This window comes from Macaca fascicularis, chromosome X (genome assembly GCF_037993035.2).
Source record: "Macaca fascicularis isolate 582-1 chromosome X, T2T-MFA8v1.1".
Lineage (NCBI taxonomy): Eukaryota > Metazoa > Chordata > Mammalia > Primates > Cercopithecidae > Macaca > Macaca fascicularis.
In genome coordinates this window covers 139,823,488-139,850,766 of record NC_088395.1, presented here as the reverse complement: position 1 = coordinate 139,850,766, position 27,279 = coordinate 139,823,488, and the positions used below count along the sequence as shown (strand labels likewise).

Here is a 27,279-nt window from a genome sequence, read left to right as displayed (position 1 = left end):
GAGACAGGGTCTTACTATGTTGGCCAGGCTGGTCTCAAACTCCTGAGCTCCAGCGATCCACCTTTCTCAGCCTCCCAAAGTGCTGGGATTACAGTTGTGTGCCACTGTGCCCAGCCAGGTCATTTATTCTTAATTTCGGGAAAAATCAGGAAAATCAGGATGAGAACCTAATACCTCTAAGGGGAACTGGACCAGGCTGCCTCCTTACTTTAATGCTGCTTGGAAAACTGCTCGTGACTCCTTTGCCTTTTTGATTTCACATAAATATTCCAAGGTACCCAAACATTTTTCAGGCACTATTTTCACTTTTAAAAATTCTCTCAAAGTTAAAACAGAATGCCTGCATGTCTGTGCATGCACATATTTTAGAACTGTGTGCTTTATGTACTGTGGCTTGAAAGCCTTCTATGTTATTTTGATTTTATAAATGTTTTCATAATCACCCAAATGGTGCAGTTCATGCTTTTGTCATTGGATATAAACTAAATTTCCTAATGGAAAATGCATTCATTCTGGAACAATGCCAGAAATTGTCCAAAGAAGATACTTGAAGTTTACGTCATAAAATATCTGTGTAGATAAATTATCAGGTGTTCAATTAAAACTACAGAACTGATTTTTAAATTCCCATTGACATCATTGCAAGTGCTCCAAATTCTATCACTTGTGCACTTCACGTGCCTTCCTCATAATTAACATAAAGAAATTAATGTCCTACAAGCTTTGATATTTGATGCCATATGAATCCTGAGGATATTTAAAAGGAGAAAAAATGTAAATAGGATGAAATTCTTAAGCAAGATTACTGATATGACAGGACTAAAGAGCTTCGGAGTGTGTGAAAAGTGCCTCTTTTCTTCCCTTTAATAAGTCTATTACTTGCACTTGGGCATATTTTAAGGTCCTTTTCATGCTGAATCTGGAGTTGGGCATGCTTTGCATTTCAAGCTTTGTCTATGAACCAGTAAAAGCCAAAGTTATTTCTGCTTTAAAATAACAGGAGCCAGGAACAGCTAATCTCTTTTCATTCTGAGTTCCTTACATTATTTTAGTGGACAAAGTTTGTGTTGGCTACAAAACAGGCCATTCACAACATCTATGAGAAGGAATTTAGGTAAGAATGAAGAGAGATTGTAGGATGTATAAAGACTCCCTCTCCTGAGGCCATTAAGAAACTCTAAATTGGCACTGTTTTGAATAGTGACATTGCATTAGCCTTGCTAATCTCAGTAATTCAAGCTGATAGCTTCTGTTTACCAATCTTTTGGATAAAACCTTCCCATCACTACAGTACCAATGTGCTTCTCAGCTAAGGTAAGTTGGTATTTTAAAATAAGTGATGGAGGGGGAAGGTAGTGAAGCAAGTTGGAGGTTGCTGATGGGCAGCACGGTAGCACCTCTCTCTCTGTCAGAAATGCTTTGAAAAGAGGTATATGTCTTTTCTTCCTCAGTAAGACAGGCCTTTTGCTTTTCTTTCTTTAAGCAGGAATGCGAGAGAATATGAGACAGAGGATATGTCACTCCCTTACCTCATTGCATCTGACCTCTTCGATTATCTGTCTGGCTTTTAATTGTATTCATTTCAATAATTGGGACAAGCAAAGAAACCCATCCAAGATTTTTGAAATTTTATTTTTAATTGGCAAATAATAATTGTATATATTTGTGGAGTACAATGTGATGTTTCAATATATGTTTACAATGTGGAATGAAGAAATAGGGCCTTTTTTTTTTTTTGAGACGGAGTCTCACTCTGTCACCCAGGTTGGAGTGCAGTGGCACGATCTCAGCTCACTGCAATCTCCACCTCCCCAGTTTAAGCAATTCTCCTGCCTCAGCCTCCCAAGTAACTGGGAGGCATGCACCATCATGCCCAGCTAATTTTTGTATTTTTAGTACAGACAGGGTTTTGCCATGCTGGCCAAGTTTGTCTCAATCTCCTGACCTCAGGTGATCTGCTCGCTTCAGCCTCCCAAAGTCTTGGGATTACAGGCGTGAGCCACCGTGCCTGGCCAAAATATGGACTTTTTATAGTAGGAATACATTTGCACTTACAAACAGTTAATGGCAAAAACTCCAGGGGGAGAGGGAACTCCTTTTTAAAGGCATTGTCCTAAGTCTCTCTTGAATAACTGGCATCTCACATCATGCTGGAAAAATGTACACAGGGAAATCTTCAGAGCCTCACGAGCTGAGAAAGTAGAAAGATTGCTGAGTGTTTGAAAGGGTTTGGGTTTCATTTGAAGAGCAGCTGCACCCCACCGTGCCTATGCTCTGATACACAGAATATGAGCGAGGTGGTCCATTGGAAATCACCCTGGGTAAGTTGACAGCGAACCTTGGGTGACAGGACACTGCCTGCAATCCATGCCTTCCGAACATCCAGCCCTGGGTTATTGACCTGGGATTCCTGTCCATCAGTAACTAAGACCAAAGCACAGATCCTTCCCTGAGTACTTTGGCTCATCAAACAATAAAGGTTAGAGAGAGAGAGAGAGAGAAGCAGAGACACAGACAGAGAGAAAGGAAGGACATCAAAGGGTGGGAGGGTAGATTATGTGAAAACGCATGAGAGATTTTCTTAGGTTCCAGAGCAGTGTTTCTCCAGAAATGTTAATGGCTTTCTCAAATAAAAAATAACATCTTATGCTTGAAGAGCACGTTAAAGTTTACAAATAATATTTACATATCTCATTTGAGAAGTGAGCACAAGTATTTAGTATTATACAAGTTTGATGCCAAATAATCAAGTCCTCTCTGCTTATAGACACAGCAGGAAAGGTCTGTGGATCAGCTCCCAGGTTTCTCAGAACACTCCACAGGCTCTGCCCCTGCTCAGAATCCCCATGGCACTCTGTTCATGCCTCTCTTGTGGCACTCATCACATTCTACCTTGGCCTACAGGGGGTTTTGGTACTTGCCCCATCTTCCCCACAAGATAGAGAGTTCCTTGAGGCCAAGACTGAGTTTTCCTCAACTCCATACCCACTATGGCACCTGGCACAGTGTCTAGCAAACAACAGGCACCCAATTTATGTTCATCACTGCCCCTCCTAACACCTATGCTATGTGTCAATCTCCTGCTAGATGGAGAGCCCCTTGAGGGCAGGCTCCATGAGTTCTCCTGTCCCCAGTGCCTGGCCCACTGGTTCCTCGAACATCCATAAATGTTCTCAGCACTCAAGAAATGTTACACAAATTGGCCAGGCACGGTGGCTCACACCTGTGAGGTGGAGGTTGCAATGAGCTGAGATCGCACCACTGCACTCCAGCCTGGGTGACAGAGTGAGACTTTGTCTCAAAAGAAAAAAAAAAAAAAAGAACGGAAGGAAGGAAGGAAGGTAGGTTATATAAATTAATGAATTAATTACATTATACTAAACATACTCAATATAAACCCTTCCTTTCACCTGTGGCTGCCACACCCGCCACTCATCCACTTTAAGGGCTTATTCATGATGACATGTATTTATTTATTTGTTTGTTTGTTTGTTTGTTTTTTGAGACAGAGTCTTGCTCTGTCGCCCAGGCTGGAGTGCAGTGGTGTGATCTTTGGCTCACTGCAACCTCCGCCTCCCAGGTTCAAGCGATTCTCCTGCCTCAGCCTCCCGAGTAGCTGGGACTGCAGGCCCCGCCACCAGGCCTGGCTAATTTTTGTATTTTTGTATTTTTTTTTTTGAGATGGAGTCTTGCTCTGTTGCCCAGGCTGGAGTGCAGTGGCTGGATCTCAGCTCACTGCAAGCTCTGCCTCCCAGGTTTACGCCATTCTCCTGCCTCAGCCTCCCGAGTAACTGGGACTACAGGTGCCCGCCACCACGCCCAGCTAGTTTTTTATATTTTTTAGTAGAGACGAGGTTTCACAGTGTTAGCAAGGATGGTCTCGATCTCCTGACCTCATGATCCACCCGTCTCGGCCTCCCAAAGTCCTGGGATTACAGGCTTGAGCCACCACGCCTGGCCAATTTTTGTATTTTTAGTACAAATAGGGTTTCACCATCTTGGCCAGGCTGGTCTTGAACTCTTGACCTCGTGATCCACCCACCTCGGCCTCCCAAAGTTCTGGGATTATAGGTGTGAGCCACCATACCTGGCCGATGACACGTTTAAACCAAACTGTTTTCATCAGGCCTCAGGTAATGGTGACAAAGATCAGCATCCAGAATTTGATACATTTTCAACTCTATCTTTCCCCAAAAAGGTACTCCAAAAAGCAAATTGTAAGGGTTAGAAGAGATTTTAGAGAAAGAAGCTATAGAGAAAGGAAAAGAAAAAGTAGTGAGATAAAGAAGGTAGATGGGAGAGCCTGGAAGGCAAAGGATGCTGTCTGAGTCTGTTCTCAGGGCCCTGCACCCTCTAAATGCTGCCTGACCAAGGCATGAGAAAAATGAGACCAAAAAAAAAAAAAAGCCCAAATTGAAAAGGGAGCCTCCTAAACTTGGTCTTGGGCTTCATACTGAGGAAAAAAAGAAGATTTGCAGATTACTTACCTTGTTGTTAGTCAAAAGGGGGCTTCACATTTCTCCAATGGGTGACCTAAGCTATAATCTGTCTCCATAGCCCTCTGTAAATATTTCTTCCATTTGTGAGGAAATTACAGTGACTTGAGAGGCTCAACTTACTTTCTCTAATCTCTTGGCAAAGAAATAAAAAGACAACCAGAAATTGCTGTCCGACCGGAATTCTGCATGGCATAGGGAGAACCACTTGGGACAAATCAATTGAGAAAAAAAAAATTCTTTATTTAAGGGGAATGCATCTTTAATCATGGTAATCCCTTTAGTAAATTGCGTTCTCTGGTGACCTTGCATACCTAATTACAGTTTGCTCATTTTGATTTTCTCTTTATATTGTTGCCTGCTTCTTATGCAGTTGTGGATCTGCAGGCTGAGCAATGAACTTACTGCTGGCATTAAAAACTGTCGGTCAAGTGGGTCTCAGGTCCAAAATGTCACCACTTTGGGAAGTGAATCCAAGGTCACCAGATAATTATATTTCCTTTAGCACTTCCTCAAAATATGTATTCTCCACCCTCTTAAATCATTTGGGTTATTTTCTCCAAGAGGTATTCTCAACACCTTAAAATTGAAAATAAAAATGAAATATTGTAAATGGATTCAACCAAGGACCATAGTAGTGGTAGCTCAAGTACTAGGATTTGCTCCATAATCTAACTGATGTAGCCTCGTGTCATGCTGGGTTTTTTTTTGTTTGCTTTTTTGTTTTGTTTTGTTTTGGTTTTATTTATTTATTTATTTTTTTTTAATGAAAGCACTCTATTGCCAAGTCATATTCTGTGGTGAGTCACTGTGACTCCCAGGTCATCTTCTACAGCGTTGTGCCCAGCCAGATTCATCAGATGTTGAAAATGCTGTTTGTTTCAAATGAATATTTTTTAATAGCAAGTGCATTAGGGTAATAGCATTATAAGATGATATTTCAAAAAAAACTTTAATGTCATATTTCCTTGATAACCTCCTCTACATAATCTTTTTGACATCATTTTTAAGAAAAAAAAAAGTCTCCCTTCTCACAAAATATTTTTCTCCAACCAATCTGTACCACCTTCTATCTTATAACTTGTCCCCTATACAGCCTCCATTCCTACATGGCAGGACCTTGGCATGTAGGAATCACCATGTACCCAAAGGTGGTATGTTCTAGGATGTTCACTACAGCATTGTTTATATGGGGAGAAATGAGAAACAACCTAAATGCCCATCAGTGGGAAAATGTTAATTGTGTTATATTAATACTATGAAATTCCTTGCAGTAATGAGAAAGAAAGAGGTAGTTCCACATGTATGAACAGGCAGAGATTTCTAACACATTGCATTACAGTCTGAGCCTATGTATGCATACTCATGGAAAATACACTTACCAGTAATTACTCTTGGATAGTGCTAGGAGGGGGAGGTGAAAGGGGGCTTTCTTTTGTTACTCTATATACTTAGGCATTGTTTGAATCTTTAGCTTTAAGAATGTATTCACATGTTGAGTAGTTTTAAAATTAACAAAATAAAAGAACTCTATCAAGAGTTCAGGGAGGATGATTTGAGAGGGGACAAAACAGGGGGGCTGTCACAATAGTCCAGATCAGAGATTATAAGAACATAATCTAAGCAGTAGCAAACAATGGTAATTGAAATAAGAGTTCACAAAATATCAAGGAAACAGAATTTACAGGATGGGGTAATTAATTAGAACTGGAGGATGAAAAAGGAGGAGGAATCTGGGGGTGACTGGCAAGTTCTGGATTGGGCAACAGTAGAAGCATTTACTGAAAAAGGGGAACCTGGGAGGAGGGGCAGTTAAGGGAATAGAACTGCTGCATTGCTGCATTCATCATTTCAGTGGCTTTTTTTTTTTTTTTTGAGATGGAGTCTCACCCTGTCACCCAGGCTGGAGTGCAGTGGCACAATCTTGGCTCACTGCAGCCTCTGCCTCTCAGGTTCAAGCAATTTTCCTGCCTCAGCCTCCCAAGTAGCTGGGACTACAGGTGCATGCCACCACACCTGACTAATTTTTGTATTTTTATTAGAGACAGGGTTTCACCATGTTGGCCAGGCTGGTCTCGAACTTCTGGCCTCAAGGGATCCACCCATCTTGGCCTCCCAAAGTGCTGGGATTACAGGCGTGAGCCACCACACCTAGCCTTCAGTGGCATGTTGAGTCTGAAATGCCTGAGAGACATCCAAGTAGAAATGGCCAGTGGGCAGTTAGATCTTCAGAAAGATGTCTGAGCTAGAGATGGATTTGGAAATCCTAGGCAATAAACAGAATCAGAGACTTGGATGAGAGCATTTAGGAAGACTTGTAAAATGAGAAGAGTGGAAGGCCAGGGAAGAGATGAGAGAACACCCATCTTTAAGAAATGAGCAGAGGCAAAAGAGCCTGCAAAGGAATCTGAGAATGATCAGAGAAGTAGGAGGAGGATCCAGAAGGAAGTGGTGTAAGAGGGACACCAAGTTTCAAGACAGGGAGTGGCCAGCCTGGCCAGGTGGCATGTGCCCATAGTTCCAGCTACTTGGAAGCTGAGGTGGGAGGATTGCTTGAGCACAGGTGTTCAAGGCTGCAGTGAGCTATGTTTGCATCACTGCACTCCACCTGGGTGATAGAGTAAGACTCTTTCTCAAAAAATGAAAAAAAATACCTGGGTGTAGTGGCATGTCCCTGTAGATACAGCTACCCCAGAGGCTGAGGCAGGAGGATCATTTGCACCCAGGAGGTCAAGGCTATGTTAGAAACAAAATGCTTGTTCCTCAGTGCCACAAAGAAATAGCACTCGAACATAAATTTAATTTTCTCAGCAAGGCAATTTTTACTTCTATAGAAGGGTGAAACTCACGAATGGAGTAATGGCAAGAGCACACCTGAACAAGGGAGGGGAAGGGGTTCTTATTCCTGACACAGGTAACCCCTACTGCTGTGTCATTCCCCTATTGGCTAGGGTTGGACCACACAGTCTAAGCTAATTCCAATTGGCTATTTTAAAGAGAGCAGGGGTATGAGCCAGAGCAGCGGGGTGAGTAGTTTGGTGGGAAGGACGGTTAGAAACAGGTAACTAAAGGTGTCTTAGGTCAGAGCAGGTAATCAGGGGTGACTCAGGTCAAAGCAGGTGGCCATGGTGAGTCAGGACAGAGCAGGTGACCAGGGGAACAGATGTGAACTACTGATTAAAACTGGTGGAAAAGGTTGTTTACTGAAACGACAAGGAAGTTAAACTTTAAAATGCAGGACAAAGAACTGAACATACTGACCTACTGATTCTTTGATGAGAAATCTAGAACTCACTGTATCTAACAGCTGCAGTGAGCCATGATTGCATCACTGCACTCCAGCCTGGGCAGCAGAGTGAGACCCCATCTCAAAAAAAAAAAAAAAGGCCAGGTACAGTGGCTCACACCTGTAATCCCAGCACTTTGGGAGGCCAAGGTGGGCGGATCACGAGGTCAAGAGATCAAGACCATCCTGGCCAACATGGTGAAACCCCATCTCTACTAAAAATACAAAAAGTAGCTGGGTGTGGTAGTGTGCACCTGTAGTCCCAGCTACTCAGGGGCCTGAGGCAGGAGAATCACTTGAACCCGGGAGGTGGAGGTTGCAGTGAGCCGAGATTGCGCCACTGTACTCCAGCCTGGTGACAGAGTAAGACTCCGTCTCAAGAAAAAAAAAAAAAAGAGAGAGAAAGAGAATAGTCTGTAGTTTTGAATGCTGTAGAGAGCTCAGGATGGAAACCCTGAAAAGAATCCATTGAGGAATTAACTGTAAACTGGCATGAGGGATCTTATTGGGCTAATGAAAGTGACCTAAAATTGGATTATAGTGATAGTTGCACACCTCAGTAAATTAAAATATTATTGAATTCTGTGCTTGAAATGTACTTGAAATGGGTGAATTTTATGAATTTTGTTTTAAATTATGCCTTAATAAAGTTGTCAAAAATATAAATGGAAAAAAAGAATCCATTGAAAGTTAATTTAGGGCAAGCTATTATTCCAAGGGGCACTTCTAGTCTAATTTCTTCCTAAATGGTTTGGGAAAAGTCCTGTGAAGTAAAATGACAGGGAGTCTATGAGATTACTGATGCTACACCTCGACACCCCTATATTGCAATATCAATATTTAGCTTATTGTTTGATTTGCTTTTCACCAAGCTGATACTATCACCCTATGTCCTGTCCTCCTTTGGATAATTGCAGATTAGTTGTTTTACTTATTTTTATCATTTTCTATTTTTAGCACATATTTCCAGAAAAAAGTAGGATGCCAGGCTCTAAAGCCTCAATTTATACCTGTTTTGGTTGTTGTTGTTGATTGCATTTTAATGTGTTTAAACATGGATTCCTTATTGGCCCTACAATAAGAGATTTCATACTGAAATCTCATCATTCATTTTCTGACACTTCTATGATGCCTGTCCTTCTCAGCCATTTTCCTTCTTAATTTGACCTGGCCAATCACATGATGTATTTGTCTTGGTTAATGGGCACATTTGATGTATTCTATAGTTAGGTAAAAACAAAATGGAAAACTTCTGCCCCTTCTTAGTTGTAAGGAACCAGGGCTGCCAATGACCCTACTTAATTAAAGTGTTCGTTTCTTGCCAATTGCATCTTCTTTTTATTTTGGTTCAATATCTTCCTGCTGCTTATTATAGTCCTGCTTAGTGATCTGGCTGCCACTCTTTGTAGTAGAATTTTCCTTTTTCCCTTTCACATCTTTATAGCCGTGAGTTTGAGCCACTTAGCATCTTTTTCCTTTTCCTGGCTTCCTTTTGCACTTGCTTGCTTTGTTCTAATGCCCACAGAGCTATTTGTATGAGGATCATCCAGCTTTTTCTCCTCAGTTGCCTTTCTGTTGTTTCCTTCTAACTTATGTCCTAATCATGTTCCCAAATTGAATTTTCTTCACCTGATGCCTCTTCTTTTCTTCCTCTGGATCCTGAGTGATGCCATTGTGTAATTGCATTGAGCAAAATATCTACTACCTGTGAATTAGTTTCCTATTGGGAGGGAGAAAAATTCAATGTAAACGATTGCTGAGTTTGTTGCTCCATCTTCTCCATAGGCAGTGTCTTCATATGACCATCTTTACCATATAGGCACATTTCATATTGCTTGATAGGTATTCACACTATTCGTGAGATTAACGTCTAGTTTAATAAACTGGATAGATTATGTGGGTTTTTTCTCCCCACTCTAGGCAGATCCGTGGTTATTTCCCTACAATTATGTCTTGGTCAATAACTCCTTGACAGACTTAAAGCCCTCCTCCCTAAGCGAGTCATGGTCTCCAAAAGATGCCGGTCCCTTTCTTTGAAAAGGATGCGAAGCAGTCTCTTTAGATTTCTCTCCAGTGTCTGTGTCAAAGGGAAGAATGCAAAGGTCACTTTAACCCTTATGCCTTCACCCTTCTTCCTGCCATGAGACCTCTCAAGACCTGAATGAAATCTTAGACTCTTAGGGCTAGCAAGGGTCATCAGAAGCTATTTACCTTCACCCCCTCATTCCATGTTTGCATCCCTTCACCAACATCTCTACCTAATGGCTGTCCAAACTCTCATAGGCTGCCTCCCAGAGATAGATCTCACTGGGTAGGGCCAGCCTATGCAATTTACAGATTGCACTAATTATTAGAAAGTTATCTTTTAAGTCTAGTTTTCAGATTGTGTTATTAGAAAGTTCTTGATTTCTTTTAAATCCAAATCATTTTGCCCTTAGGGAAAAGACAAAGCCGTGAACCAGCATTAACTAAAATGGCATGACTATGGGGCAAGAAGAATCTAAGATGAAGAAAGAGAGAAGAGGAATGACAAAAAGGGTGCAGGCAGGTGCCGGAGTCAGGAGACAGGCAGGCAGTATCAGATAAATAGGTCTGTGGAGCTAGAGGGGCACAGGAGGAAAACTGAGGTGAGAGGCAGAAGTGGTGCTGAGAGGAGAATAGTAAGGGAATGGAAACTGGTAGAAAATTAAAGAAGGAGATACTGGAGTCTCTTCTAAAAGGAATGGAACCCAGACTAGAGGTTTAAATCAAAGTGGGGGAGGAACAGAAAATCATTTTTAAGATTCAAAACCTATCAGAGGGTTCCAACTTTGCCCTTTGCCTACAGCTATGGAAAAGAGCATTATGGAGACAGGAAAGAATGTTTACTAGAACAAGGACTAGACAGAAGAGAAGGGAATAATTGGACACAGGAAATTAGTTTAAAGAGCAATGGAAAGAGAAAAAGAAGTGAATAGAGAAATGGAAAGGAGGGGGAATGAAAACAGAACTTTTAGGTTAAGGAATTGCATTTATTCCTGTGCCAGCACGTAATTGTATTTTCCTGGCAAGCATCCTGCAGCCCTCTGCAGGGGGAAAGGGGTGCCGGCATGTGTGACTGCAGGGATTGAAGTCTTACTGCTTTGTACTATTACAGCCAAGCGAGGGACTTCATTAACGAGCCTGTGTTTTGATGTCACAGAGACAGGCACTGAAACTTCAATCACCGGCAGTCCATACACTTGAGAATCAGTGGTGATGGGAAGAGCAGGGTGTGGCCAAGGGTGAAGGGTGGGGGTGGGGAGTAGATTGTGAGGCTGGGACAGGGGTCAAAGGTATGGGAACACAATCATGAAGGTTCCAAGTAAGAAATGAATAGAACCTACTCATCAAAAACCCTGTTTGCTGCTCAGCATGGCACACAGAATGCCGGCATATGTCAGCTGCTCACATAGCAAAGCATCAAGTTCCAGGCAGCAAAAGGGAATAAGAACATAATCTTTGTGGATTCCATCCACATTGAGTGTGGTAAACTGATGCTGTGGGTAATGAGGACTGGGTGTTGCTCAGAAATGCCTTGGAATCTAGAGGTCAGGGCTTGAACCCTGCCATTTGCTTCCTGAGCCTCCCACCATTGGCCCTGCCTTTTTCTTGACTTCATGGATCAATGGTGGCTCCTTCTCCTAAGGAAATCATCAGTTAGTAGAGACCAATTCCTTGGGAAGGGTGTCTTGTAAGGAGGTAGCCCTTCACCTGCACATTCTCAGTAGGCTGGGGATGTGTGTTCATTCATGCAGCCATTGATTCCTGCATTCACTTAGTCAGTCAACTGAATGACTGATGTTTTTAGGTGTTTGTGTTAGCCAAGCACTGTGTGGGAGTGACAGAGGGGAATAAGGTGAATTTCTTCCTTCAATGAAGCACAGTCTAGTTGAGGAGAGGAACATAGAAATGACTAACTCTACTATGAGGGAGATGGAAATTAGTACTGTAATAGAAGTTCAATTCAATTAATACTCAGAGAGAGAAGTGATTAATTTGGGTTGAAGTGAGAAGGGAAGGCTTCCTGGAAGAGGCTATCATGTAATTTGAGGCTTGAAAGATACAATTGTGGGGCTGGGTGTGGTGGCTCACTCCTGTAATCCCAGCACTTTGGGAGGCCCAGGCAGGCGGATCACCTGAGGTCAAGAGTTTGAAACCAGCCTGGCCAACATGGTGAAACCCCATCTCTATTAAAAATACAAAATTAGCCGGGCATGGTGGTGCATGCCTGTAATCCCAGCTACTTGGGAGGCTGAGGCAGGAGAATCACTTGAACCCGGGAGGCAGAGGTTGCAGTGAGCCAAGATCACACCATTGCACTCCAGCCTGGGCAACAAGAGCAAAACTTCGTCTAAAACAAAACAAAACAAACAAACAGAAAGATACAATTGTGGATAGAAAAGACAGGGTAGGTGGGAGACAGAAAGACAGAGGGGGAGGAAGGAGAGAAAGAGAAAGAGGGAGAGAGAGAAAAGGATAGAAAGAGAGAAGGAGGGAGGGAAGACAGGAAGAGAGAGGGAGGGAAGGAGAAAAAGAAGGATTGGGAGGGAGGGAGAGGGAGGGAGGAAGGTAAAGAGAGAGAGAGGGAGGACGGTAAAGAGAGAGAGAGGGAAGGAGAGACAGAAGAGAGGGAGGAGGGGAGAAGAAGAGAGAGGGAGATAAAGAGCGGGGAGGGAGGAAGAGAGAGAGAGAGAGGCCATTCGAGGCTAAGGGAATAGCATGAAGAAAGACATGGGAACTCCAGAGTGCTCGGCATTTTCAGCAAATGGTGAATGGGATGGTACGACTGCAGCATATGGCACTTGGAGAAATAAATGGGCAGTTGAAACTGGAAAGCAAGAAAAGATGAGCTGGAGAGGCTCATGAATGCCATGCTCAGGAATTAGGACTCTATCCCACATGCAGTAGGGAGCCATCAAAGGATTTTGAGGAAGAGAGAAATGTGTTCCAACGTATGTTTCAGGAAAAGAGTTTTCTCTGGTTCCAGCTATCACAGAATGGAATATTCTTTCTTCCTGGATGGCAATGGGCTGCTGGAGAGGAATGGCTCTTATGTGGCTAAGGCATTGAGGACTGGGTGGCGGTGGTGGGGAAGCTGAAGGAAAGAGGAGAAATGGACAGCATCAAAAGAGATGGCACCTGTGTGAATGTGAGAATGGGCACTCGTTGACATGCAGGTCCAAAGGTGGGAAGAGAGGAGGATGGAGCCAGGATGACAGTGTGTGCTTCCAAGTAAATTGAGGGAAAATGAGTCTCAATTCTCAAAATCCCATTGATAATGAGTGTATTAGTCCATTTTTATGCTGCTGATAAATACATGCCCGAGCCTGGGCAATTTACAAAAGAAAGAGACTTAATGGACTTACAGTTCCATATGGCTGGGGAGGCCTCACAATAATGGTGGAAGGCAAGGAGGAGCAAGTCACATCTTATGTGGATGGTGGCAGGCAAAAAGAGAGCTTGTGCAGGGAGACTCCCATTTTTAAAACCATCAGATCTCGTGAGACTTATTCATTATCACAAGAAAAGCACAGGAAAGACCTGCCTCCATGATTCAATTACCTCCTACCAGGTCCTTCCCACAACCCTTGGGAATTCAAGATGAGATTTGGGTGGGGACACAGCCAAACCATATCAATGAGGGAGAGATTTCATACTCAGAGAGTATTTATTTATTTATTTATTTATTTATTTATTTATTTATTATTATTTTTTATTTTTTTTTTGAGACGGAGTCTCGCTCTGTCACCCAGGCTGGAGTGCAGTGGCCAGATCTCAGCTCACTGCAAGCTCCGCCTCCCGGGTTTACGCCATTCTCCTGCCTCAGCCTCCCAAGTAGCTGGGACTACAGGCGCCTGCCACCTCGCCCGGCTAAGTTTTTGTATTTTTAGTAGAGAAGGGGTTTCACCGTGTTAGCCAGGATGGTCTCGATCTCCTGACCTCGTGATCCGCCCGTCTCGGCCTCCCAAAGTGCTGGGATTACAGGCTTAAGCCACCGCGCCCGGCCGAGAGTTTTTAAAGAACAAATTCAAACAGAATAACTTAGGGAGACTGTTCATCTTTCATGTATAAGGATACCTGCCTGCTGTTGATTACTGGACAGGGCGTTTTCAGGGCCTTGAGCCATTTTGACCCCTTGGCTGTTGTATGAGTGTCTTTCTTGGCTGTTGGGCATTGCCAGGACTTTCATGCGTTTTAGTTCTTTTGACTGCATTTTTTTTTTTTTTTGTAAGATCCATCGTGGCTGATTAAAAATGTAAGGTTACCTGATTTGGGGTTTTCCCATCCAAATATATCTAAAACCCTGATACACTGATGAAGCCCTGATATACTTGGGCTCCGAGGGACTGCAAGGCCACTCCCTCACTCCCACAACCCCTCAACAGCAATTGGATTTGGCTACAATAAGTGACACTTTGTGTTTTTCTTCTGTGTGCTCAAAGCCCAATGATGCATACCTCTGTAGCTGCATCATGCCTGAAATGTATATTACAAACAGAGCTCTGTAAATCTAAATGACTAAATAATTTTTTAAAATGTTATGAGGACAGAGTGTATGCTTTCTTTTTTTTTTTTTTTTTTTTAACAGTTTCAGCGTAGCAGCCTTTGTATGAGTTACAAAAGCAAACGTAAGTTTCCTGAGAATGTGTAAAAGTGTCTCTTAAAAAATGCAGCCTCATGCCTGGGTGTGGTGGCTTACTCCGGTAATCCCAGCACTTTGGGAGGCTGAGGCAGGCCTATGGCTTGAGCTCAGGAGTTCAAGACCAGCCTGGACAACATGGTGAAACCATGTCTGTACTAAAAATACAAAAATTAGCCGAGTGTGGTGATGTGCATCTTAGTCCTATAGGCTGAGGAAGGAGGATGGCTTGAGCCTGGGAGGCAGAGGTTGCAGTGAGCTACGATCACGCCACTGCATTCCAGCCTGGGCAACAGAGCCAGACCCTGTCTCAAAATAATAATAATAATAATAATAATAATGATGATGATGATGATGATGATGCAGCCTCAGATTAAAATCCTTGGTGAAAATTACCCTCTTCCCCATTCCCAATTGAGGAGCTATTTATATCTGCTATTCCAGGGTAGCACTCAAATATCCATTCATCTTCATTCTTTTGGACAACTTAAATTGACTTTCAAAGCACAGAAAGCATACCATTTGGCATGGATGCTTTGGTATCAGGTATATTCACACACAGACTCCTCTACAAGGTAAGATACCAGAGTAGTGGTGCACTCCCCTTAGGAACTAGGGAGCATCCCCAGATGCTGTTATCTCTTGGTTTCTAGTGTATGGGTTTTTTTTTTCTTTTAATTATGGCAAAATATATAGGATGTAAACTTTGCCATTTTAACCAATTTTTATTTTTTATTGAAGTAAAATATACATATATATTTTGCCATCTTTATTAATTTTGAGTGTGCAGTTCAGTGGTAATGAATACATTTGTGTTCTTTTTTTTTCTCCTTCATCCCTCCTGCTTCTCCCCTTCCCAGCCTCTGGTAACCACCAATCTACCTTCATGAGATCTATTTTTTAGCTCCCAAATATGAGTGAGAACATGCAATATTTGTCTTTCTATGCCTGGCTTATTTCACTTAACATAATGGCCTCCAATTCCATCCATGTTGTTGCAAATGATAGGATCCCGTTCTTTTTTATAGCTGAATAGTACTCCACTATGTGTACATACCACATTTTCTTTATCCATTCATCTATTGATGCACACTTAGGTTACTTCCAAATCTGGGCTATTGTGAATAGTGCTACAAGAAACCTGGAAGTATAGATATCTCTTCGATATACTGATTCCCTTTCTTTTGAGTATATACCTAGCAGTAGGATTGCTGGATCATATGGTAGTTTTATTTTTTGTTTTTTGAGGAACCTCCAAACTGTTCTCCATAGTGGTTGTTTACATTCCTACCAACAGTGTACAAGGTTCCCCTTTCTTCACATTTGAACCATTTTAAAGTGTACAATTCAGTAGTGTTAATTTCATTCACAATGTTGTGCAACCATCACCACTATTTCCAAATCATTTCATCACCCCAAAAAGAAACTCTGTAACCTTTAAGCTGTAACTCACCCTTCCCCTACCCCCAGGCCCTGGCAATCACTAATCTACTTTCTCTCTCTATCTATTTGTTTATGCTGGACATTTCATATAAATAGAATTATATACTATGTGGTATTTTGTGACTGGCTTCTTTCACTTACTGTAATGTTTTTTTTTAAGTTGTGTGTGTGTGTTTTTGTTGTTGTTGTTGTTGTTTTAATCTTGGCTATTCCACATCCTTCTTAATGTGTATATTAAGTTGTTCTTCAGCTAGGTAGAAGAGGTGTATACATATCATTATGTAAAATAATTCTTTTGGCTGACCTGGAATGACACAAAGAAAATAAAAGTGAGGAACATTTGAGTAATAATAACCTTAATGTCTCAGAACTTGTAAGGGCTGAAAATTGGACAAACTGAAGAATTCCAGCATAAGTTTCTGTGTTATTCTAGAATGCAGGCTAATTTCAATGTGTGTTTGGTGCAACTAAAAACTAACAGCAGTAGGAGATAAGTTAGAGAAATGACTACCTTGTGGAGAATTTAGGGCCACCAACATATTAGAAGTAGTTAAAGTCCTATCAGTGTTTGTCAGTCTTTAGAAATCGACATCCCCATTTGTTTGTTTGTTTGTTTGTGTATTTATTTATTTATGAGATGGAGTCTCACTCAAGGCTCATTCATGTGGTGCCATTTATCGGTACATCATTTCTTTTTTTTTTTTTTGGCTAATATTCCATTGAATGGATGTACCATATTTTGTGTCTCCATTCATCTGTTGCTGGACACTTAGATTCTTTCCACCTTTTGGCTATTATGAATACAATGCAGTGAACATTGGCATACACGTATCTGCTTGAGTATATGGTTACAGGTTGTTTATGCATCAACAACAGAAAGAATATAGTATTTTTAAAGGCCATTTTGCTTTGGAATTCTAGAAGCACCTTCTAACAAAACTTGGTTGTACAGACTGGTGAGGTGTTGTGGCACTAACAGCACTGCCATGCACCCCAGGCACAGTCAGGGTGGCAAATGCCTCATTTCACTCACTCTCAGACTTCTCAGAGAATCCACATTAGCTCCCCCTCTCTCCTTAACTCAGTACTCACTGTCTTTTTTAAAGAGTGGGTCTCGCTGTGTTGCCCAGACTGGAGTACAGTGGCTATTCATAGGTGCAATCACAGTGCACTATAATCTTGAACTCCTGGCCTCCCACCTCAGCAACCCAAGTAACTGGGACTACAGACAGGCACCATGGCTACATCTGGTTTCTTACCCAATGATCCTACTGAAACATCTTTCAAAAATCACCCATAACCTTCTATTTAACATCTACAGTGGCTTCTTTTCAGTCTTTACTTTTCTTGACCCCTATGCAACATTTGACCGTGTTAACCCACCCCTCTTTAAAGTACTTCCCGTCCCTTGCCTTCTCTACATCAGTTCTCTTGATCTTCTTCCCTGGCCATTGTGTACAGTGTCTCTGTCCCCAGCTCCTCTTCTACTACTGACTGTTAGGACCATCATTTCCCATGGGAATGAGATAACCTTTCCTGTGGGAAGTAAAGGCTTTGATGAGCTTTGATATCTATGGAGCTGTTAAGCAGCCTCAGGCAAGAAGGACCTGTAGACATCAGAGGAGTGGTCATGACACTGCTGGGGAAGGTGGTGAGAATGCTGGGGCTGCTGGAGGAGAGCCACCACCCGCATTACCCACGCATACTGTCAGTGCTTCCAGGATGGGGTTGTTCTGTTCCTGGGAATATGATTTGACTCATGATATGCCTAAATAACTATGGTAGGCTGGGCACAGTGGCTCACGCCTGTAATCCTAGCACTTTGGAGGCTGAGGAAGGAGGCTCATTTGAGGCCAGGAGTTTAAGACCAGTCTGGACAACAGAGCAAGACCCTGTTTCTACAAAAAATAAAAATAAAATATTAGCCAGGCATGGTGGCACACACCTGTGGTCCCAGCTACTTGGGAGGGTGAGGTGGCAGGATTGCTTGAGCCCAGGTGCTCAAGGCTGCTGTGAGCCATGATCGTGCCACTGCACTGGGAAACAGAGTGAGACCCCATCTCTATAAATGGTAAGTATGTAAGTAAGTAAGTGGTGGCCCATATGACTTTTTTATTTCTTTCTTAATGGCTACACATAATAGTGAAGCATAGCTGGTGGTTGAAACCCCCTGGAAACATTTGTGTTAGAAAAAGAAAGCAGTCTGAGCCCTAGTTAAGGACAATCACCATGATGTTTCCCTCGTAACAAGGAAGTTGCCATAGAAAAGACCACATTAAGTCACTCATCAGGAATTTGTGAGTCAAAAGGTCCAGCATGGTAGTTGACAAAGCCCAGGTGACTCAAGTTGCCTAACAGTGTTGGAGTTGTTTTTGTTTGTTTGTTTGTTTGTTTGTGACAGGGTCTTACTCTATCACCCAGGCTGTAGTGCAGTGGCACAATCACAGCTCACTGCAGCCTCAGCCTCCTGGACTCAAGCTATCATCCCACGTCAGCCTCCTAAGTAGCTGGAACTACAAGCACGTGCCACCATGCTCAGCTAACTTTTCTGTTTTTTGTAGAAACAGGGTTTCACCATGTTGCCAAGGCAGGTTTCAAACTCCTGGGCTAAAGTGATCCATCCCCCTTGGCCTTCCAGAATACTGGGATTACAAAGTGTAAGCCACTGTGCCCGATCTCTAACAGTGTTTTTAAGATTCTTCTACCTAAATACCCTGCTACGTCAGAGAAGAGTGAGTGAATCCCCACTCCTGAGGATTTGAGACATAACCTGCTAAACAGGAAATGTCTGATTAAGTCTTCAGTGAGCTTGCAACTAATATATTTCTGCTCCATCATTAGCCTTGCATATTTTAGTATAAAAAAGTGTGCTTTCCCCCTAATTCCCTAGGAAGAAGCATGTGATGGTTTCAGGTACCTACAACCCACTGCAGTGTAATCTGAAGATACACATATTCCAGATTGAGAAACAGAGGCCTATAATAAGAGAGGCCATGCCTCAGCTAATGGGAAAAATTCATTGTATTCTTTCAACATCCCATTGTTGTAACTAAAGATGTTTGCAAGCTGGAATGAGCCATAAGAAATGAAGCGGACATCTCATTGCCCAAACCCTCTTCTAGGAGAGGCCATTGGATTATTCCCAGGTGTTACTGTCATTTAGTGGGCAAAATTAGCAACTCATTTGTTTGTCAAAAAGGCAGATTGTGGGCTGGATGTGGTGGCTCACACCTGTAATCCAAGCACTTTAGGAGGCCAAGGCAGGCAGATCACCTGAGCTCAGGAGTTCGAGACCAGCCTGGACAACATGGTGAAACCCTGTCTCTATGAAATATACAAAAATAATCCTGGAGTGGTGGTGTGTATTTGTAATCCCAGCTACTCAGGAGGCTGAGGCACAAGAATCACTTGGATGCTGGAGGTGGAGGTTGCAGTGAGCCAAGGTCAGGCCACTGCACTCCAGCCTGGGTGACAGAGCGAGACTGTCTCAAAAAAAGGCAGATTGTTAAATGAGCCCATTCCCAAAAGGAGTCCCATTAGACCAATTAAAAACCAGAGGTCTCAAGTGTTCCTTGTCCTCCTTATCTGATCTATGAAGAAGAAAATCTAGACTCCCGGAGACCCAAGGGTCATTTGCAAAGTCATTTTCTTCTGCTTTAAAGTCTAGTCATTTCACATCTAAAAGTTCACAAAAGAGGAGGTATTGAGGTGGCAGGAAAGAGGGTTGTGCTGAAGGGAGAACAAGGAAACCAGGGTCTGTTTTGGATTCAAGAGCGAATGGCAGAGCCCAATGGCTCTTGTGGGAACAGGCAGCAGAGTGAACGGTATTGCAATGAATGTGATTTCTCCAGAGATTTCCCCCAGCTTCAGCCTCTGGGGTTTGCCAAGCAATGTCCTGAGGTTTCACGTATTCATGTCTTGGAGGCCAACTGTACACAGCAAATGCAAAACACAGAGATAGCAGTATTGCTCTGTTGCTATATTAGGGCCAGATTGAAGCCATCTGCTGATGCAAGCTTGGCAAGAAAGAAATCCCTATGCTTGGCTCAGCAGCAGTGTTTTCTCTCCTGGCATTTTGATAGCAGCACTTCTTTCAGGCTGCCCTGTGAAGTCTTCCTGTTGGTATGGGTGAAGCCCCCATAGCAATGCATCATCCTCCTTGAAGCCCACGCCCTCAGAGGGTGAGCATTTGCTTCCTATTATGTGCTCAAGACTCCAGTAGCTTTGTAAGGGCCCAAAGGCTTGTATTCCTGGCTCCCAGATCCTCCTGTGCATGCCTGTCCATACCTGCTTGATGCACCCCAGGTCCAGCAACTTCTCCCCCAAAGCTCTGTGTGTACTGGCTTCAATGGAAGTTGTTATGCCAGAGTTTAAAAGCAAAACAGAAACAATCCAGCATGGATGTGTTTATTGCCAGGATCTCTCATCCAAGATTAAAAAATAGCTCAAGAAAAAAAGACAATTCAGAATTTGGTAGTTGATGAATATTACCAGAGAAACATCCCAAGGGAAGCAACTGATTGACCTGGCTTGCTTATGGAGGCCCTGTCAGGGGTGGAAGAATGATTACAGCCTGCAGCAGGCTATATCCTTCACTGGGCTGCAAGAGCCTTGGAATCAAAGAGAAATAAAACTAGAAGGAAACTTAGAAGTCATCCAGTTCAACACTTTGATTTACCAGATGGGGCAACTGAGGCCCAGAAAAGAAGGAAATGACTTGTCTAAGGTGAGATAATAAGTCAGTAGCTAAAGTAGGCGTGGAACCCAGGGCTTCAGACTGCCAGGATGCGCAGGATCACTTGAGGCCAGGAATTTAAGACCAGCCTCCTAGGGACTCTGCTAGGAGATGCTGAATAACCAAAGATAGAGGGCTCTCCATTTTTTGCTTTTCCCAACAAAGAAAAACTTTTCAACACACAAAACATTGCAGACATTAATGACTGACCATTATTTTTAAAATAATTATCTAATCTGCAACACAAAGGACATGAAGGCAAAATGAGAGTCAGGGGCTGAGTGTGTAATTAGTACAGATGTTGGGTCTACCCTCTGGGCATAGTTAAACTGATTACAAATAGAAACAGATTTTTGGATTTAGCATGAAAATCTCCTTGCTGGCCCAAAAGGTTCTTACTGATGATCAAGATAGAAACAATTTATGTGCATTTTATAATATGTACCTAATACAGCAAAAATATGTTCTGGAAAATCACTGATAAACATAAAGATATGAATGATTGAAAAGAGAATGGTTTTTGGTGATTCTCATAATACATCTGGTTTGTAGCAAACTGAGAAGTTTCTGGTTTGGTGTAGATTTAGCCACTTTGTAAGGTTTTTTTGTTTGTTTGTTTGTTTGTTTGTTTGTTTGTTTTTAACTTTGCTACTGGCTGATCCCCAGATACTATTCCCACAGGCTTCTTATTTATTTCAACACAAGATGTCTGACAAGTCTCTCCCTCTTAGAGCTGTCTTCCACAGTGTTAACAATGATCTTTCTAAAAAACACAAATCAGATTGTGTTGTTTGCTTACTTCAAAACCTTCAGTGGCTCCCTGTTGCTCACAGAATAGTTTTAGCTTTCCTAATCCACCGTAATTTGGCTCTTACTTGTCCCTCCGCCTTACCTTTCATCGCCACCACCTCTTCCCCCACAATACACACACACACACACACACACACACACACCCCAAAACAATATACATTCTGTGGCTCCTCCTACCATGGGGTCTATTTGCTGCTTCTGAATATGCCTCACAGACATTCTCTGAGCTTGGTGATTTGGGTCAGGCTGCACCCTCTGCCTGGAATAACCATTCATTCAGCCCATAATTCTGTCCATCCTTCATGGTGTAGATTATGTCCCAATTATTCTTAATTTTATTTTTTATTTTTATTTCAATAGTCTTTGGGGTACAGGTATTGTTTGGTTACATAGATGAATTCTTTAGTGGTGAATTTTCAGATTTTAGTGCACCCATCATCCGAGCAGTGTATACTGTATCCAATATGTAGTCTTTTATCCCTCACCCCACTCCTGCTCTTTCCCCCGAGTCCCCAGTGTCTGTTATATCATTCTTATGCCTTTGCGTCCTCATAGCTTAGCTCCCACTTATAAGTGAAAACATACATATTTGGTTTTCCATTTCTGAGTTACTTCCCTTAGAATAATGGCCTCCGGCTCCATCCGAGTTGCTGCAAAAGACATTATTTCATTCATTTTTATTGCTGAGTAGTGTTACATGGTGTATATATACCACATTTTCGTTATCCACTTGTTGGTTGATGGGCACTTAGGCTGGATCCATATCTTTGCAGTGGCAAATTGAGCTGCTATAACCATGCTTGTTCATGTGTCTTTTTCATAGAATGACTTCTTTTCCTTTGGGTAAATACCCAGTAGTGGGATATCCCAATTGTTTTAAGAAGCCTTCCAAGATCTGTCTATTTGAAATTTTTATCTCTCTCTTTTATCCCCAAGATGTTTTGCTTGTGCCTTTAACTGAGCCCTTTCTACTTTCTGCCATGTAGCTAGTTGGATTGTCTCTTGATCAATTTCCCTTGCCAGTGAGGGGGCTCATGAAGGCAGACAGTAAGTCTTTCTCTAACCCTCTACTGTGATGCTTGAGACATCATAGGCTAGTTTTGTTTGTTGAATTAAATTGGATTACATTTCCCCTGTCCAGAAATGTCTGTATTTATCTTTCACCAAAAATCCTATTTCCTCTGTCTCCATAATGCTTCCTTACTATGCTGAGCTATTCCCTTTATATCTAATTTTCATGATGGTGGCCCAAGCATACAGTGGCTTTATTGGGATTCCCATCAGTTATAAGCCACAGGTACCTGGCTATGGAATTGGGTGATAAACTTTTGCTACTGCTGAATGAAGCGCCTCAGGAAACCTGCAGCCACAGCTTAGGGAACACAGGGAGATAGCATTCTGAATATTCCTGGGGGCCTTTTAGAGGTAGAATACTTGGCCACCTTTGTGGTTGGGGTATCTAATGACTTTGGCCATCATTGTTGTTTTCTTCAGGGAAATAGAACTGATATGATAACTCCCATTCCCAACCCAGAGCTCTTCTCAGGATTTCAAAAAGTTTAACAAGGCTACTTAATCAAGTATGTCTTCAATTTTATGTGCAAACAGTGACTTTGCTCTCATGCTTTTTGGAAGTTCTCTTTGGCACTGTGTATTTCACCAATGGAGTTTGTTTTCAAGAAGAATCCATTACTACTTAATCACTGTAGTTTATTTGGTATATAGAATTTTTCAAGAGGCAGTATAGCTTCATTTGAGGTTTAGAGTCAGACCTGGACTCAAATAGCTCCTTTACTCCATACCAGCTGTGTAAATATGGGTAAAATAATTAATCTGAGCTTGAGCTTCCTCTCCAGTAAAATGGGAATTATAATACCTACCTTATAACATCGTGGAGATGGTTAAATTAAATGAAATAATGTACAGAAATAGTTTAACACAGTGTCTGGCCTACAGTGAGCACTCAGTAATTGGGCATCATTACTATAATTTCAAAATACAGGGCTGAAGAGATAGAAATAACAAAAGAAGACCAGGCGCGGTGGCTCATGCCTGTAATTCCAGCATTTTGGGAGGCTGAGGCAGTCAGATCACTTGAGCTCAGGAGTTTGAGACCAGCCTGGGCAACATGGCAAAACCCTGTCTCTAGAAAAAAAAATACAAATACAAATAATAGCCAAACAGGGTGGCACATGCCTGTGGCCCCAGCTACTTTGGAGGCCAATGTGGGAGGATTGCTTGAGCCCTGGAAATCGAGGCTGCATTGAGCCATGATCGCACCACTATACTGCAGCCTGGGCAACACAGAAAGACCCTGTCTCAAAAACAAAACAAAACAAAACAAAAAACAAACAAAATCAGAAGAGGTCTTTACTGGCAAAAAAAAAAAAAAAAATTAGAAACAACTGGATTTAACAAAACTTCTGGGTTTGCCATAACTACTACAGTAAACAAAACTGTTGAAAGTTAGCAGATGATTTGAAAAAAGAAACAGTGCAGGAGCTGAGCAGTGGCATTAATAGATATTATTTCATCTTGATGTCGGGCAAGGGGCACTATCCAGAAAAGGAATCTGAAAGTAATGCTGAGAGTGCTCTCATTCAGGTCAACCCTAAAAATACTCCTCTTCATTTAAGTTGAGAAGTTGCTGTGAGAACCAAGGCTGGGCTTTCAACAGATCTAGCCATATGTGCTCTCCACTTTGGTGAAACCCGATCGTGACCTAAGCCTGTGCTATCCTTGCCGACTGACAGCTGACCTCGGCCTTCTCTGTGCACCCTGCATAGTTCACCTTTCAAAGAAAGAGGTCTGATTTCCAAGTAGAGCATTGCTCTTTGTTCTTTTTCTCTTTTATTTTGTTTGTACGTATTTATTTTGGAAGGGAGGGAATCTAGATTATAGTCTGCTCTGTTGCTTTTCCCTGGGTAAGAGGGTTTCCTGGAAAATTTGATTTGAATTATTATGAGTACTCAGGAAGAAAAGCTCTCTGCTTTTAAAGGAGTAAAATGTAACCAGATTCATATATCTTAAACATTAGGACATTATTTCTTTCTACAGCCATGAAAATAGTTAATAACAAAATGGAGAAAATATTTGTATAAAATGTAGGCAAAAGTTCAACAAAATATATATTATTAAAATGAATAGGAAAAATATCAATACCCACTAGATAAAAAGGCAAAAGGTATAAACTACTACGCGTTGAGAAATATAATTAGTAAACTAAAACATAGAAAAAGTTTATCTGCACTAGTAATCAAATCCCTGCAAAATAAAGAAACGTTGAGATGTCGCCTTATATTAACAAAAATTATCTTTTTTCAATGGAGGTGCTGTAAATTGGTTCTCTCATCATTGCTGGTGGCAGTATAGATTGCAATAGACCTTTTGGAAATTGGCATCTTAGTCTGTGAAATTAGACTCCCTGGCTTTGATCACTTTGACCTTGCTGCCTGCCCCAACCAGTGCCAGCCTTAGCGGAGCCCTGGTCCTGGGCCCTGCTCTATACTGGACCAGCTGAGTTCCCACACTTTTTTCCTGTGACTTATTGAGTGTTTCATCCCCTGTAAGAGAAGCTCTTCCTTCCTCTTCCTTCCTTCCCTCTGTAGAATCCCAGTCATTTCCTCTGTGCCTGTTGTTGGGCATCTCAGTGTCCCAAAGGATCTTTCCAGCTCCCTTGGCTACCAGACAGTTGGCTGGTGAAGTTGCTCACATCATATCACCTTCACAGGATATTGAAATAGCAACATTGACAATGGAGTCTAGAATCGCCAAGAGAGTAGATTTGATCTCTAAATCTGGAAAAGCAAATCTGAAACATATTGAGCCCTGGGACAGGGTCAGCCATCTTGAATTTCTTGATAAACCACTGTCTTCCTTAGATTTGCCTTCTGGGGCCACCTTTGCTTTAGGACAAGCTAAATAACACCGTGATTTTTTTTTCAGAATCATGAACATATATCATAAATGCTAGGCAGTCCAAGAATGAAAGGCCCTTGCCCATTAGCCTCTCCTTACTCCCATTCACTTGGTATCAGTTTAAATCTATGCTTTGGTCAATTTTGCTTTTTTGCGAGGATTGTTTTTAGGGGGAAATGAAAAGACCTTATAGATAAAAGGAGAATTATTTGGGAAAATAAAACAACTTTCAACAGGAAACTACCTATTCTCAACCCTAATTAAAGGAAAGCTCCCAGGACAAGGAAATGTATATAAGGTGCAGGGCCTAAGAAAGGTACACTGGGAACCCACAGCACCCCCTCCCCACCAGCACACATACACACAAGAACACACCACAGGGTATAGTCACCCACATGGCATCTTATGTTTTGATAACCATAAGATCTGCTGAAAATGCCCTTCAAGCAAAACCTTGCCTGGGAGGAGATGTTGCAAAGGGCTAGCGTGCACCCTACAATGTGTATGCAGCCAAAGGGCAATGGGGTGCAGCCTGTTCACTCCACACTCCCGCTTGCTATGATCTCTGGAAGGAGCACTTCTGGCTGGCTCCTTCTACTGCCTCCCCTCTCCCCGCCCCCCACCCTCACATACCCTTCTTTTTCCCATCTCACAGTGGCCTTTTTCTCCCCCCTAAAAAAGGAAATCAAAGCTGAGGCTTTCCAGCAGTCCAGACACATGCTCGAGCTGTGGATAGTGTTATACTGAGGCTATGGGTAGACTTGCATTTCAAATCCTTCTCTTTTGGTTGACAGAACTGGCCTATGATCTGGATGTGGATGATGTGCCTGGAAACAATCAGCAGGCGACTCCGAAGGACAATGAGATAAGCACCTTTCACAACCTTGGGAACGTTCATTCCCCGCTGAAGCTTCTCACCAGCATGGCCATCTCAGTGGTGTGCTTCTTCTTCCTGGTGCACTGACTGCCTGGTGCCCAGCACATGTGCTGCCCTACAGCACCCTGTGGTCTTCCTCGATAAAGGGAACCACTTTCTTATTTTTTTCTTTTTTTTTTTTTTATCCTGTATACCTCCTCCAGCCATTAAGTAGAAGACTAACCATGTGTTATGTTTTTGAAAATCAAATGGTATCTTTTGGAGGAAGATAAATTTTAGTGGTAGTATATAGATTGTCCTTTTGCAAAGAAAAGAAAACCATCAAGTTGTGCCAAATTATTTTCCTATGTTTGGCTGCTAGAACATGGTTACCATGTCTTTCTCTCTGTCTTACTCCCTCCCTTTCTATCTTTCTTTCTCTCTCTCTTTGCATGGATTTCTTTGAAAAAAAAAAATAAATTGCTCAAATAAAAATGTATTGGCTCTTTTTTTTTGCAAACCGTCATCTATGGTGACTGTGCAATGCTTTTTTTCCTTCTCACTAAACTTTCCATCCAATATATTCTTATCAGGCCCCGACAGGGTCCTTGAAACCCACCTCCCTGCCTTCCTTCTGGGTGGAAATCAATCCTGACTCCAAGAACCAATTAGAATCACTCCCTCACAATCCACAATCTTCATTTCGAAACCTTTGGTTGGAGTATCTTGTCAATGAAACTGAAGGTATCTCAAAAGAGTTACCTGGTCTAGTCTCTCTTTACAACTTTTACTTTGCCAAAAATGCTTTGCCCAAATAGGAATCCTCTATGTAAATCAGGTACAGTTGTACAATTCATCTTCTCCCTTCTCCCAAATCAAGACAGGTGAACCCAAACAGTACAAAGAAATCACTCCCCAGCTTCTTTGCTGCTGTCTCAGGCTTGCTGTGTTGCCTCTCTCCACAGGGGCTGCCACATGGCATGGGCAGCCATTGCTTTGGTTCAGGTTGCAGAAGTTGTCATCAGCAAACCCATGATTTATAGGGAGCAACTGTCACTCTTGGCCGCAGGTGAG

General features: G+C 42.2%; 1 protein-coding gene across 1 annotated transcript in view; it reads left to right on the top strand.

The window, feature by feature from the left end:
* GPC3 (glypican 3) overlaps positions 1-26,700 on the top strand; it is a 454,243-nt gene extending 427,543 nt beyond the window's left edge. The window contains exon 8 of the mRNA XM_005594608.4: positions 26,144-26,700. Coding sequence (XP_005594665.1) covers positions 26,144-26,313 — 170 coding nt within the window. The 3' untranslated portion in view covers positions 26,314-26,700. The remainder of the gene's footprint in view (positions 1-26,143) is intronic.
* Positions 26,701-27,279: the final 579 nt, after the last annotated feature.